General features: G+C 56.1%; 1 protein-coding gene across 2 annotated transcripts in view; it reads right to left on the bottom strand.

Moving 5' to 3' along the window:
- Positions 1 to 15,453, bottom strand: part of UNC5A (unc-5 netrin receptor A) — a 61,735-nt gene extending 46,282 nt beyond the window's left edge. For both annotated transcript variants that reach the window (XM_040446012.1, XM_040446021.1), the window contains exon 1: positions 15,332 to 15,453. In XM_040446012.1, the coding sequence (XP_040301946.1) occupies positions 15,332 to 15,401 (70 nt within the window). In that variant the 5' untranslated portion in view covers positions 15,402 to 15,453. The remainder of the gene's footprint in view (positions 1 to 15,331) is intronic.
- Between the last annotated feature and the right edge of the window lie 102 nt (positions 15,454 to 15,555).

Here is a 15,555-nt window from a genome sequence, read left to right as displayed (position 1 = left end):
CTTCTCAGATCTGCTTTGCAATTTTGTGCCTTTCTGGTAGGCAAGGGGGCATGTAGCATAAATGAACACAGAGGTACGTCATTATGCTCTCTCTTCACCTAACTCCACGTCCCTGCGCCCAGACCACAGTGGACCCTTTAGTAGCCAAGTTCATTCCCACCTCCAGGCTGCTGCACCCACAGTTGGATCTCCTGTCATTCAGGTCTCAGCTCATACCTCACCACCTCAGAGAGGTCTGACCATCCAGTCTAACCTGGCACCCAGCACGCCCGCATGAGCCCACTCATGGTCATGTGGTCACGTGGCCCTCTCTGCCTGCCTTCCAACTCCTGGAGAACATTCCTCATTATCTGAATCTACCAGTTTATGGTCATCTCCTCCCACTAGAGTGAGTTCCTTCCCATCTCCTCCCACTAGAGTGAGTTCCTCAAGGTAGGGCCAGCACCTGCCTTGCTCACTGAGTATCTATAGTGCGAAACACCTAGCCTGGCACCCAGGAGGTGCTCCATCAACGCTTAATGACAGGTGTGCCCCCACCTTCACCTAGCCCTGTCCCCCAGGCCATCCTCTCCACCTCCCTCAAAAACTCACTAGGGCCCTGGGCCTTCTGCCCCACCCCCTTCTGCAGATGGCACACAGAGGGGCTAGGGCTGCGACCTGGCTCTGTGGTGGCTGCCATGTGACTTTGTGAGGTCACTTCACCTCTGAACCTACCTGCAGAGAGGTTAGGTGCAAGTGCTTTGCAAACACTCAGCAGTCAAGCTTGTCTTGCCCCTGCCCCCTTTGCTCGGGTTCCTCCTCTGAAGCATCCACCAGAACCCAAGCCTTTTCTGGCTCATATCCTTGTACCCCAGCTCTATAATTTCTGAGTGTCCTCTGTGTCCTGGCACCCACTCTTCCCCACTCTCTAATGCTGGCTCTGGGCTTCTGCATAGGTCCCGAGCAGCTCCTTGTGGCCTCCTCCCAGCGCACAGGTCCTCCAGGCCTCATCTGCATGCTCCTTCCTTGCAGCCTTCCTTGTGGCTGCCTCCCAGCCCTGCTCAAAACTTAAAAATTTCCTGGATCCTATTGCTCTCTCTTTGGTCTGCTTCTGGCTTCCTCAGAATCTCCTCCCAAATTTTCCTTTTCCATCTCAATTGCAGCCATTCCCCAATCGCTCTTTAGAATGGGATCTGAGCTCACGGTACCCATGACCAGCTCCTTAGGAATGGGTCTTTCATCTCCACTTCCCACCCTCATTGCATCTCAAAGTGCCAGTCCTGGCTTTCCAGTGATCTTTTAGATGTTTGCACCTGCCCATCTGCCACTGCCTCAAACTGAACAGGTGAAATGTGATGCCCCAAACATTTGTGAGAGCCCCAAACAGGCTCTCCTTGCTGGAAGGGAGGGAAAGGGAAGGAGTGTGCCTGCACATGTTTTTAGGGCTTGCTATGTGCAGAGCACTGTGTGGGGTGGAGAATGCAGCCTTGTGCACATGGGCAGTGGGGGTGCACACCTGTCAAGGTGACAGCCTGGTCCTAGCTCCTGCCGACCCAGGGAAATGGGCTCATAGTGCCCAGGTCTGATTTTTCTTTTTTCCTTTCTGAAAACGTTTTAACATTTATTTATTTTTGAGAGACAGAAAAAGACAGAGCATGAGCGGGGGAGGGGCAGAGAGAGAGGGAGACCTAGAATCTGAAGCAGGCTCCAGGCTCTGAGCTTTCAGCACAGAGCCTGACGTGGGGCTTGAACCCACCAACCATGAGATCATGACCTGATCCAAAGTCGGACACTAGGTGACTGAGCCACCCAGGTGCCCCCTATATCTGATTTTTCAAGGGAAGCCTGAAATCTGGATTTTTTTGTGTGTGCATTCTCTATTTTTTAGAATGTTGCATCTGCTACCTGGAGGGTGAATGCCCTGCACACTGCCACCTTTGGGTGCCTTGCTCACATCATCATGTGTTCCTCCTGAGATCCTGTGCCAGGCCTCTTTCGGGTACAGGGTACCAAAACCCAATCCACACTGGCAGAAGCCTAAAACAGGAAGTTCTTGGCTTAAGGGCCGGAAAGGCTGTTGGGGCAGTTCACAGGACTGATAGAAAAGTTCAGGGAACTGAGTCTCCAGGGCCTTGGGACAATCTTCCCTTCTGTTTGTCTCTGATTTGCCTGTGTATTGGCCTCACTCTTCTCACCAGACAGGCTCTCTCCACACAAGGGGGAAGTAGCTACCACTGGTCCAACATTCCCACCTGCATCTTCACAGGCTAAACCCAGAGGCAGAGATGGCAACTTCTCCACCTGCAAGTGAGAAAAGCCATGAAAAGAATCCTGGTTGGTCATGTGGCCACTTGGGATCAATTCATGTTGCCCAGGATCTCCATCAGGATTTGCCCATGAAGATGCTTTCCCTGGGGGACGGATGGAACCCTATGACTGACAGTCCCAACAGGACCACATGGTATTGGGGAGGAGGTCACCTAAGGGAGGGTAGGGGTGCTATGCCCATGAGACCATGTGTTGAGTACTCAAAACTACAGAGAAACTACAACACCTCACGAGATGGGGTCAAATCTCCGGAAAGCCCAGTTCCCAAAGGGCAAGAAACTCCTCAAGGACAATGAGTGAGGGTGGGCCTGAGAGGAGTCCGAGTCCGTTCTGGAGCCCCATCTTTTCCCCTTTATCACGAAGCCTCACCAAGGCCACCTGCCTCCCACCCATGGTCTCCTTGACAGGTCCCAACAGGGAATGTTCCAACAGCCCCACCGACTGGGAGCTCACTTCCTGCTAAATCTACCCATGTCACTGCTTGTTAGGAAGGTACTTCTCAGCCTCCTGCGCCTCTCACTTGCTGGTCCTGACCCTGCTCTCTGGGGCTACACAGAACAAAGCAAATCCACTTTCTCCTTTCCTGCCTCCAGTGCCTTAAATTAAATAACACAACCCCGTCGCCACCCAGACCTTTGAGGACTTCTCTCTTAGGACATGACTTTAAGTCTACCCCTTGGTTTCCCATGGGGCAGAGCCAGTTTCTGTTGCTTATGGCCAAAGTGCCCAGACTGATGGCCATGCTCTGGAGAGGGCCTGGCAGGGTGGAGCTCCCTGGTTGGGGCCCCCAGTACTGTGGGGCCTTGTTGCTCTCCCGGCTTCTTTCTCATTCATTACACAGCTCCCAAGCCATTTTCTCTTTCTGACATCACTTCCCGTGGCTCAAAAGCTCTGAATCATGTTTGCCTCTTCCTGGTCCCATGCCTTCCACATGTAACATCCAGAGGCTCCTCCTTTCAAATGTCTCCCACAACCATCTCTCACTCTATCCCTGCTGCTTGCTCTCTGGGAAGGGGGGGCCTCATCATTTCTTGCCTGGATGACCACCACAGCCTCCTGGCTGGTCTCCTTGCCTCCAGCCTCACCCTGCTCCCAATCTATCCTCGATGCGCTGCCAGATTAATCTTCCTTAAACACCATTCACCTCCTGTCTCTCCCCAGCTCAACGATGCAGCCAGCCCTATCGCTTGTTGGTCCCCCGCAGGCACTGTCTGCTTCTGCTGGGCTGTGCCTCCTGGCTCCCCTGTACACACACTGTCACTATGGCATGCCTGTGCCCTGCCCCATCCGTTCACTGTCTGGTCCAATGCCACCACATGCCAAGGTCCCAGGTGGAGTCCCTTTCTTATGACCTTAGGGACCGCCAGAGCTCAGAAGCAGAGCATGGCGGGGAGTGGCGGGGGGAGGGGAGAGGTGGTGGCCAGGGACGAGCCCCGAAGCCACAGTCCACCCTACAGGCCAGCAGGTAGGTTATCCATGCCCGGCCAATCTAGGCTCTCAAATGTCGCTATGGCCCCTGCCACCTCTCTGCTCATCCTTACACCCCACCCCGCCTCCAGGCTGTTAGGAGTCATACCTGGCCAAGTCACCGGGGGTGAGTCATCCTTCACCACATCAACTTTCCTTCTCAAACCCTTCCATGAAAGCTTGTCACCCCAGAATAAGCACCTTCCCAAGATTCCAGACCTGCAGGGTCTTGCCCTTGAGGCTCTCTGTCAGTGCTGTCAGCCAGGGACCTCATGCTCCACTTCCTTATGCTTTAGGGGTGTGGTCACAGAGGCCTAAAGTGAGCGTACTTGGTGCAGTCCACATAGCATCGCAGCACCTCCCATGCACTGAGCATTTACTGTGGGCCTGAATGGGGCTAAGTTGTTCCACATGGAATACCTCATTTAGTCCTTGCAACCCTATGAGGTAGGAGCCTCTCATTATCCATATTTTCTGGATGAGGAAACTGAGGTGCAGAGAGCTGACGCTACCTAACGTCACCCAGTTTAAGCTTCTAACCCACACCATCACCGGCAGAACCCTGGCTGTTAGTGGCTCTGGTGCCTAAGTGACTCCCCACCCTCAGCCCACCAAAGAGCCTGGTGTCCAGAAGGAGCAGCCCCTCCAAGCCTGGGGACATCGGTGGGTCTACAGGCAGAGACCTAAAGACCCTCTGTCACTCTCTCCTTGTGACCACTTCTTCACGGTGACCAGGGAATAGCAGTGTGCTACAGCCAGCTCACCTTTGCTAAAGACAGACCATAATTAAAATTTGTAGAATTTTTCAAGCCAGCTGATATCACATTGGTAGCTTAAAATAGGCCACAGTGGGAGTATTTACACCATGGAAATTGGCAAACCAGTCCCCCAGCTCTCCCAGAGTGCCAAGTGTTAAACTTTTACCAGCACATCACTGCTGAGGAGGGAATACTGACCACCCTCAGAAGGGCATCCTGGCCTTTGGGTGGTGGGCTTCAGGAAACTCACACCAAAGACAGCCCCTGCCCCTCTCCCCCAGTAGAGCCAGATTTCTGAAAGTATAGGGGTCTTGAGAAGAATGTATGAGTCTCAAAAATGGACCTCTGGCTGTGTGAACCCAAAGGACATGGAGAAAGAAGGTCTCTAGAATAGTGTCAGGAAAGCTCTGAGCCCTCATGACCTTCCCCTTTTGTATACAACCTTCGTGGGAACTTGGGGGGCCCCTGATCTCAGCAGCAGGGCCCAATGAGACAGGTAAGTACTTTCCCCTTTCCTGGTTCCTTTCTCACTTCAGGGCCTACTTTTTAAGTCTCTTGGCCCTTCTCCAACAACCCAATTTCTCGCCGGTACTTTCCCTTTTTCGCTTAAATTTTGAGAATCAATTTTGTTGCTTGCACTTGAAAACCCCTGATTCATTCACTGAATCAACTTGCCTCCTCTTTGGAAAAGCAGACGGCAGCTCATCATCTCCTGCCCCATGACCACTCCCATTCCCACTTCCTCGGAGCCCAGCAGCGGGCCTCAATGGTTGGGGTGGGATCTGTCTGGCCCCAGAAACTTGAACTCATTCAAAACAACCCCTTGGCCTCTCTGATCATGTCTTCTTGGTTTTCGGTGCCTTCTTACTAGAGTTTGTCCTGCCCTTCCAGTTCAGTGTCCTCAGCTGCAAAATGGTGGGATGGGAAGGCTGGCTTCCCAGAGCTCCCCAGTCAGCAGCCTTGCCCTTTCCTAGTCTTCCTCCTCCAAGCCCCCTCCTGCACCATGTGGCTTTGGCATTTCCCACAAGCCTCAGCTGGACCTGAGCTCAGACTGCCCTGCATGCTTCTCTACTCCATGTCTCTTGTCAATGTTTTTGTCCTTGGTTTTGGGCCATCTTTCCATGCTGGTCATGTCCATTCCTGGAATGGAAGCCAGACAAATATAAAACCCAACAAATGTCCTGAAGGGGCCACAGCATGATGACCTGACGCCAATCTCAAGCATGATTCTGGTGGAGCTTCTCTGTCAACTACAGATGACTAAGGAAAGTGGTAACACAGAGAGACATACTGGGACTCCGACAGACCCATCACTCCAGACCAGCTTCCCTTATTATAGTTACTGTTCTGGTAGATCAGGGCCAGACTGGAAACAGTGTGTCTGGATTTCAGCCAGGCACCTGATAAAATATCTCAGGATCTGCAAATGGAGATACATGAACCAGATGACAGAACACTTAAGGGAATGTAAAACCTGTTGAATGGCTGGCATTGTTTGTAACACAGCTGATTAAATAGCTAAGGTCAATCCAAATCCAAACTTGGGTCTTTACCTTTGAGCCTCAGGCTGTGTCCTTGGTGCTATTCAGCATTTTGATTAAATATTTGGGCAAACTGTATTGATGACACACTGGTTAAATCTGAGGACAATGTGCCCATCTCTTCCTGGTGAACAAGCTGCAAATGGTCGCAAATAGGACAGTGGCATAGGTGGCTTGGACCCAGGCTAAATGGCAAAACCCTAACTGCTGGCTGTGGGGACTGGCTCACATGGCACAGCACTTGAGTTGGCCCAATGGGGAAGGACCAGGACATGTGTTGGATGGCTGAGGGAAGAGATGCTCTCTCCTTCCCCCTGGGCTGGGCCTGCAAGGATGTAGCCCTGGTAAGTTGGGGCAGCCACCTTGGGACTGTGAAGGGAGAGGTTGTTGGAGAGTGGTGCCAGTCCCCCAAAAGAGCAGAGATGAGGCATGGATCCTGGCCATGCCGTTTTTTTCTGGATCCAACCATGCCTGAAGCTAGACTACCTTTTAGTTGCATGCACCAATAAATCCTTTTTTTTTTTTTTTTTTTTTTGCTTAAGTAACTTTGGGTTGGGTTTCCTAATATTTGCAACAGCTACACTTAGTATCCTGTGATAGTTCGTGCCAGAGCATTGTATCACAGTGGGATGAACTCCTGGGACTGACATCCAGAGGCAGACAACAGGAATGTAGGGGACAGGGAAGGGGCTTACAACCATGCTACATGAGAAACAGCAGAGAGGACTGGTGGTGCCTGGCCTGGAAAGGGCAGATGGGGCCAGGGAGGAGCCCTGTCTTAAATAACTGAAAAGGGGGAATCCTCCTTTTGTCAGAAGGAGGAGCCAAGAACCATCTGGGGGAGGTTACTGAGAAGGATTCCTCCTTGTAACAAAGTGGCTTTGAACAGTCTCAGCCACCTGACGATGTGTGGCCTGGGGCAAGTTGGAAAGCCAACCCCCAGGTGGATTTATATTCAAAATTCTGTGGCCTGGACAGCCCTGCCTAGGTTGAGGAAGCACCCAAGGTGGGGTCAGGAGGCAGGATATACAGTGCAAAGAGCTTGGAGAGATGAGGGGATAAGCCCAGGACCAGAGAGTATCAAAGTCTCCTGACTTTCTTCCATAGTCTTTCATGTCCATGGGGCACCCGACAAGGCCTTGAGAGTAAATGACCACCTAGGACAGCATTCTGCTACCCACGGTGTGGGAGGGTAAGCAAGGGGGTCAGGCTGAGCAGTAACAAGGTTCCAGCCCTACCATTTCTTGAGCCTCAGTGTCCTTTTCTAATAAATGGGACTAACCTTACCTATCTCGTGGGTTGTCCTTAGGTTCGGATCAGATGATGCAGGAGAGCCCAGCATGGGCCATGATTGCTACCATCATGAAGTTAATTAAGGAATAAAAAATGTAGCAAGTCTACAACCACCGAAAGCTCCTCCTCACTCCGCCCCAAGCTTCTCTTCTAGTTGAAGGAAGATGAGATTTGGAGTCAAAGACCTGGATTGCAACTCCAGCCCTGCCTAGTTTGGCCAGGGACTGCAGGAAGCCGTGCCCTCCCACATCTGTGAAATGGGACCGAGGGCAAGCAGCGCATTCGAAGCCCCTCGCCCGCAGGAGGTGATCATGGAACGCTGCGTTCTCCTTTCCGCAGCGAGGTCAGCCGGGGTGCTCTGGAGGTCTCACGCACACCAGATCTCCAGTGTGACCCACCGGCCAGCCACGTCTACGGGGCCCGGGAAGACGGGGTGGGGGGGGGGGGGGAGGAGGCGGGGGTGCAGCTGGGTGCGAGAACCGAGGCGCAGCGGAGGCCGCGGAGCTGCGGTGCCGGGAGGCTGGACGCCCGCTCCCCGGGCGGCAGCCGAGCGCTCAGCCAGGAACTTGTTAACAGGCCCCGAACAAAGAGCCACTAATCCGGCGGGCGGCCGCGGGCGGGCTGGCGGGCGGAGGGATCCCGCCCCTTCCCCTGCCCCTGCCCCGAGTTTACAGCGCTCTCAGCACCCGCGCCGAGAGGGGGCGGGGCCGCGGGGCAGGACGCCCCCGGAGGCGCCCCTCCCCAGGGCTCCAGCCGGCTATGGGGCCGACGGGCGCAGTGGCTAATGGCTAATCCCCTGGGCTCGAGCTCCTAGAGAGTGGCTCGGACTCCCGCCGCCCCTCGGCCGCTAACGTGCCCTGCAGCTCGCCTGGCCGGAGGCCCGCATCTAGCCCGGGACCCCGGCCTGGCAAGCTACCCAAACAACGAGGCAACGGGGTGGGGATGGTGTTTTGGGAAGCAGGGTAGGCTCCCGCCACGCGGGGATCCTAAGGAAGCATTCCTACCTGCCTGTGCCTAGCACCCTTTTATCGGGGAGGAGTGAGGGGGCTGGAAAGATGCTGACATGGGAAAACCCAGCAGCCCCTCAACTCCATCTGGTCTCCGCCCCAATCAGGAGGGAGTAAGGTCTCGCTCTGGGTGTACTGCCGGCAGGCTCTCTGCTGGATGTGCTGGGGTGGAGCAGTGCGGGGTGGGGCCCACCTGCCGTCCTGGCTGGGGAGGTATAGGGCAGAAAGGGTACATCGTCGGAGCTCCCTACCCAAGGGCCCTGCAGTTGTAGCTCTCAGGCCCCATCAATCTAGACTGACCCCCCCTCCTCAAATCTCAGCCACATATTTGCCTGGAGCTCAAGGTCACCCTGAGCCTTCCAGATGGACACAGCTCTGACATCTAGGTGTGGGGAGGGTCCGAGTTCTGGGAGACTCACCCATCAGGGCGCTGGCCCTTGGTGCTGCTGTCTTCAGGGGCCTCCGCCTCCATCTAAGTGGAACCTAAAACCTACCCCTTTGGGGCCTACCTTAGGGATGAGCAGCTGCCATTCAGGCCTCCCCAGATTTCTGAGTCTCTCCCTCTCCCCCATCTCAAACAGGGCTGGGCTGGGTTTGTCAACAACCACACCTGGAGAAGGGGAGGGGAGGGGACTTCTATAAGCGCTACTCCTGGGTGTCAAAAGAGACAATCAAAACACAGGCCTCTCCTCACGCCTGTGTCCTCCCACTTGAACCCCTAGCTGCACCCCATCCCGCAAAGATGGCACCAAAGACTCCCCCCAGGTGAGGACAGAACAGTGTCCTCTGCCACATCGTTCCTCGGCAGTTGCTAACATTGCATGCCTACTGTGTGTCAGGACTGTGACACACTGATGATATGTATTAGTCCACCTAATCCATACAACAACCCTGTGAGGTGGGTCCTTTTATGACTCCATTTTATAGACAAGAAAACTGAAATGCAGGGAAAAGCTAGATTGCCAGCTAGGACTAAGGGTGGGGCACAGGGGGTACCAAGGGCACACAATTTAAGGAGGCCGACCCTGCCCTTGCACAACTTAATTTCTGTACCCTGGGCACCTCCCTTGCCTCACCCTAGTCCAAGTCCTCGTCCAAACTCAGACTTCAGAGCTTACCCACTCAACCCTTCTACCACCTCCTCAACGTGCCTGGGGGTCTGGCTCCCGAGGGCCAGCGGCTGCCTGTAGCACCTGACATTAGTGCCTCGGAAGAGGGTGGCCTTAGACACTGGCACTATGACCTTCTTGGGACCATAAGAAGGCCTGTTTTTGCCAATGTGGGTGTTCACCAGCTAAAGCAGGCCCTTATTTCCTGCCTTGGGTGCTGGGACTCACAGTTCCTACCTCTGCTTCACAGCCACTTTCAGCCCTGCCACAGCGGCCACCTGGCTCCAAGGCAACATGGCAGCTACCGTTGGGGTGGCTGGAGCCTTTGGCAGGTGCTGAGCATGTGTGAGTGTTTCCTGGGGGAACCTGATGCTGAGTGCACAGTCCACCCCAAGCTCTCAAGGCAGCCTCCCTGCACACTAGCCTCTGCTCCAGTAGAGTCATCAAGTCCAATGCTTTAATATACAGAGGCCAACAGCCCAGAGAGGTTAAGTGACTTGTCCAAGGTCACACAGCAATAGAATGGCAGAGCTGGGACTAGAATTTAGTTCCATCCAGGGACCCCACCCCCTTTGCTACTATTTTCTGTGTGTCAGAGCTGATCATTAGCACATGGTTCCAGGACAAGCTGCACCCAAATCATCACCTTCATAGAATCCCAAACAAAGCTCTTTGCACACTGGAGGAATCGGTGTCTGAGTCAGGCCCAAGTCCCTGCAGGGGGTGGAGACTGTGTGGGGTGGGGGGTGGGGGGCGGTTGCTTCTTCCAATTAAAAGCATGACTCTTTCCTGGGACTCCTGCCTGCGGCTGGAACAGTGACAAATGCTTTCTTCTCTTATCTCTGGGCTTGGTCCCTGATCACCACCTTAGGACTCTAGCTCTGTCCTAACTCATGCCCCTTCAAAGCCAGGGAAAATGGAGGAAGGAGATAAACAAGCCACAGGGGTCTGCTCCATGTCAGGTTCCACCCTAGGGCACTCTCTATGTTGACCACCATCTCATTACTATAGCTTCAGGAAGCAGAAATGACCCTATTCTAAAGATGTGGGAACAGGCTGGGTAGTAAAAGTTACTTGTCCAAGGTCAGGTGGCTTAGAGTGAAACCTAGACCTGTCTGTCTCCAAAGCCCCTGCCCTTTCCACTCTACCTGATGGGAAGAGGGGGCTGAGGCTCCCCAGAAGGCAGGAAGACCTGTCAGTGCCATTCCCATGGGAGCAGACAAGAAGGGTAAAGGAGTGGACCAGGAGAATTGATCACAGGAAGCTGAGCTCCCATCTGGGTGGCGAGGATGGCTGGGGCTCATGGGCCAGATTCTCCTGGTGCTTGGCCTCAGGAACCAGAAGTCCCAATAGGTGTTGCACACAGCAGCCCAAGTTTTGGTGTCAGTTCCATTCCTGAGGATCAGGGTGGGGCCTGAGGAAGAGGCCATGAGACCAGTTTGTCAGGGTCAGGAAGGGCAATGCCATGACTCTATGCCCCTTAGCCCCACCTTCCAGGGCCTTGAGTCTAAAGGTTTGGTGCCCAGAATGACATTATTTGCATGAGAAAACACCCATCCAGGAACATCTATGACTGGGAGGGGGAGGGGTGAGCAGGGAAGTTCCTGCTTAGTAGACCTGGGCCTACAACCTGTGTGAAGGACCCACAAACATGCATGATCACATGAGCTGGTTTGCCATCCGTGTGAGGCTCTAAGACACAGCCACCCCATGGTGAGGCTTTAACCTGCTCATTCCTACCCTGGACAGGAGCCATTTCCAGCCTCCCCAGAGTAAAGCAGTCTGTGTCCAGGGACAGGGATGGGGAAGGCTGCCAAGGGGGACAGAGTAAACTTCTCCCCCCTCTCTAGCCATAGCAGCCCTCCTTACCTAGCCAGAGAACCCAAACACACATGGAGGGGATAAAAAAGAAAAAAAATAAGAACTTGACTGGCCATGACTCAGAGCATGTTGGGGGCTAACAGCAGGGTCATAGTGCGGTGGACAGTGGCAATACCCGTAGAAAACACTGGCATGAATGAATAGCTAACTTGGGCCAGGGGCCTCTGGCAGTTGCCCCAGGCCCCATGTGCCTCTCTAGGCCTGAGGAATCCATCCTGTCGGCCACTCAGAGCTCATCGATGTGCCATGGCCCCTGTGTGGGCCCTGGGAGGAGGTGGGGAGTCCCTTTGGAGGGAGCTGAGATAAACAGAACAGTTGTATTGGCAGCAGCAGGGGGGCTTGGCCTAGGTCTGGACAGAGCAGGAGACGTTGGGCTGTAGGATGGGGAGTGTGGCTGGCGGGGCCAGGGGCACCAGGTCCTGCAAGGCAAGGGAGCTATAGTGCAGAAGCCACAACTTGACTGGGGGTGTGGATGCCTGGCCCACCAGCAGTTAAAGCCAAGTTCCAATGGATCAGCCTAGTCATGCGTGGTGATGCAGGTGTTTCCCTAAGTGCCCCCAGACTCAGGTTTGGACTTCACCTTCAGGCACTGGTGAGCCACAGAAGTCTTTTTAGTGGGGTCCCAGCCTAGATACCAGGGGCATTAAACAAGGTAGAGGAGGTACATAAAGGGGATGAGTGGGGTGGCCACTGCACTGGTCCAGGTGGGAAAGGTGAGGGAGAAAGGGGCTGGGGGGGGGCAGGTGCGGTGACAAAAGAGGAGAGGGACACGAGCAATGTCACAAGTAGAAGCGAGCTGGAGGACTTAGTGACAGATTAGACATGAAGCGTGAAGGAGAAGGGAGAGCCAAGAGAGACTGCAAGGTTTCCAGCCCCAGGCTGGAGGACTAGGGGGGGTGAGGGGAGGCAGCGGGAGGGGATTGGCCTGGATAGAGTAGGCTCAGGCATGCATGTATATGGACACACGTGTTCCCAGGCAGCAGCCAAGCCCAATACTACCGCCTTTGCAAGAAGAAGGGGTCCCCCTACCCGGGGCTTAGGGCAGCTCCTGCCTTTGAGACTGCAGGTCTGCAAGTCTGGGGCCCAGAGCAGGACCAGGTGGGAGGAAGGTATGTGAGACAGGAGGGGCTCCTAGCCCTGGGCTGAGGCCAAAGTTGGCTGCTCATAGAAACCTGCCAGTGACCCACGGCTGGGGGCTTGGTACCTGGATCAGTACCAATCCCCGGGTTCCCGAGGGAAGCCCCTCCCAACATGGGCAACAGGGAACAGACAGGACCAGCCCTCTCCTGGGGGTACCTGGGAGGCCCTGAAGCCCAGCCCAACCCATCCCCAAGGCAAAGTGAGAGCCTTAAAGAATTAAGACACCCTCCCCCAACCAACTGCTCCAGTTTGGGGTGAGGGGTGGACAGAGGGGTCCAGGACCAGCCCTGAGGATGGGGGTGGGGCTCGGGGAAGAGGCCATCAGGACAGATTGTTGAGGTAAGGATGGACAATACCACAGCTCAGTGCCCCTCAGCACCACCTTCCAGGAGAGCCAGCTCCTCATGGGCCCCTCCCCCTAGGAGTGCAGAGATCTGTGTGGCAGGGCATCCAACAGGTGTGAGCGGCCCACAGGGGTGGGGAGGCAGGTGGCAGCTGTGTGACTGGGTATGAATGGGAAAAAGCTGTGAGACAGGGTGTGGGGGAGTGTCCCCATGTGCAGGGGCACACAGACAGTGAGTGTGCTGAAGGGACAGGCTTTTGTGTGAAGCAGTGACAGAGGGTGGGCCCTTGGCCTGGGGAGCCAGAGGCTGCAGTCCTGCTGGCCCCCGGCGCCCCCTGCCGCCTGACTGGCCGTCTCTTCCTCAGCCACTCACACACATTTTTCACTGGCTGCTGTTGCCGAGGAGATGATGGGTGGTGTGGGAGGAGGTGTGGGAGGAGCTGGGGTCATCTCAGGGCCAGCCTGCCTGGGCACGTGTGCCCAGAGCCTGTGGGGGACAGCAGTAAGGGGCCCCAGATAAGAAGAAGGGCCCCTGCATGCCGTTCAGAGGCTCCTCCCACAGGCCTGAGAGTTCATGCCCAGAGGCAGCCTCTGCTCCAGGGCAGCCCTGCAGCATGAGTGCCCACCTGCCAGCTCCCTGGGCAACCATGGGCCAGGCCCCAACAGGTGCCCCACCAACCAGGGATGTGGTTCCCCAACTCTATGACCTTCTGAGAAATCCATGCGGCACCCCCCAGGCTGAGGCACCCTGACTCACCAGCACCCATCACCCCCTTATCGACACATGCTCACCTGTGCAACTGCTCACAACGATCATACACATGTGCAGGAGGCCAGCCGTCACACAAGCTCATCTGGCCACACACATACCAACGCCATACACACTGCCAGCCCTCATCGTCACCGGGGCACACATGCCAACCCACAGCCTTCACACGTGCTCAGGCATGACCACACAGCCCTCTCACACACAGCCGACTTGGGAAACATTTCCCGGGCACCTACTCGGTATCGGGCAACACCTCCCCTGTGTGAGGAGCATGAACACCCCCAGTTTACCATGACCAGCTCACCAACCCTGCACTCCCCTGAGGGTTGCACACACGATCCGAACACGGATATATGTGCCATAGGAACACACACCCAGCAGTAGTGCAGCCTCCTGGCTCGGTCAGGATTAAAAGGGGAGGTCATGGGGCAGAAGGGTTTGTTAAAGTGAGGATTTAGGGGGGACAATGGGGTGTTGGAAAACGGGTGGGATAGAGTAGAGGGAAGACTGAGGGGGCAGAGTGGGGAGGGCAGCCAGGCAGAATGGGTGCAGGATGTGCAACACAGAGACCCTTTAAAGAAACAGCCATCAGCCTCAATCATGGGGCTGGTGTAAGCGCTCACTCATTGATCTCTAATCAGTCTGGTTTCATACCTCAGGAACCCCAAAGCTCCCTTCTGACATCTAGGATTAACAATGGCCTGGCCAGGGTAGGAGGCATCCCCCAGGTTCTCAGAGCGGCAGGAATCAAGAATTGCTAGGGTGCACCCCATGTCCCCTTGATCACACAAATGACCCGACCCCCCCCCCCCCCCCCCACATAAGCTCAGCTCTGCTAAGTGCATGGATGGTGGGGAGGAGAGATCAGGAGGCCCTAACAACTCAGCCTAGGTGGAAGCTCAGGGAGAGCAGACAAAGGATGCAGGGGAACTCCCCCCACCCCAAGGGAGGTGGGCTGAGAGCCTAGTTACCAAGCAGGTTAGGGTGGCCAACGGGACATTGAGGGAGGAGGAAGGGCGGTGCAAGGAAAGGGAGAAGGGAAAGCGGCAGCGGCCCCACCATGCATAACTCTGGCCCCCACGCACCGAGGAGGCTGGGAGCCACAGCCCTGGCCAGGGGCCGCGGGCCTTTGACTGTGCAGGCTGTAAGGGCTGGGGGCTGGTGTATGCGCCTCCACGCCTGAGTGTGTGCGTGTGCGAGCGTGTGGCGGGGACAGAGGAGGACACTGTGTTCTGGACGTGGGCAGAGGCCAGTTGCCAAGTGGGAATTGTGAGTAGCTGTTTGGGTCAGATGCTACCGGGAAGAGGTATCTTAAGCCCCCTCCTCAATTTCCTGGGCACTGGGATGTGGTCAAAACCTCTATCTATGACTCTCAGAGTCAGGCTCCCCCGGGCGTTGATTCAAACCCTCGACTCTGCTCTGGGGCCGGGCAACCAGCAAACTTCCCCCGCCCGGAGGCGTGGAGCATTTACACTCGCCAGCACCGCGCGCTGACAGCTGCTCCAGCACTTGGCAGAACCCAGGCTTCCGGGGAAGCGCGCGGGGAAGCTGCGCAGCAGCGAGAGGCGGCCCCCGCGTCCCGCCTCGCAAAGTTTGGCCTCCGGGGGCTTCCAGACGGGTCCGGCCGCGCGGGTCAGGGACCCCCCCCCCCCATAGCAGCGAGCGTTCGCGCGCACAATCCCCCGCAAGCCTCCCCAGAGCGCGCGCGTGACTCACCCGTGCCTTGGAGCCAGGCGGCGAGGACTATGCCCAGGAGCGCTGGCCACAGGCCGGGCCGGACGGCCATGGCCGCGGGCGGGCGAGCTGGCCGGCCGGGCGCGGGGCCCCGCGGGCGGGAGGGCGGCTTTCAGCGCCTCAGCCCAGAGCCCCAGCCCGGGGCGCCCTCGGGGCCCATGCCAGCGGACTGCGCTGCCTTGGGGCGGCCGGCTGCGGGGCGCACG

The sequence above is a fragment of the Herpailurus yagouaroundi genome, unplaced genomic scaffold (genome assembly GCF_014898765.1).
Source record: "Herpailurus yagouaroundi ecotype Mexico unplaced genomic scaffold, PumYag 29, whole genome shotgun sequence".
Classification (NCBI taxonomy): domain Eukaryota; kingdom Metazoa; phylum Chordata; class Mammalia; order Carnivora; family Felidae; genus Herpailurus; species Herpailurus yagouaroundi.
Note: the sequence above shows the minus strand (reverse complement) of the source record. Positions and strands in the feature narration are given on the sequence as shown.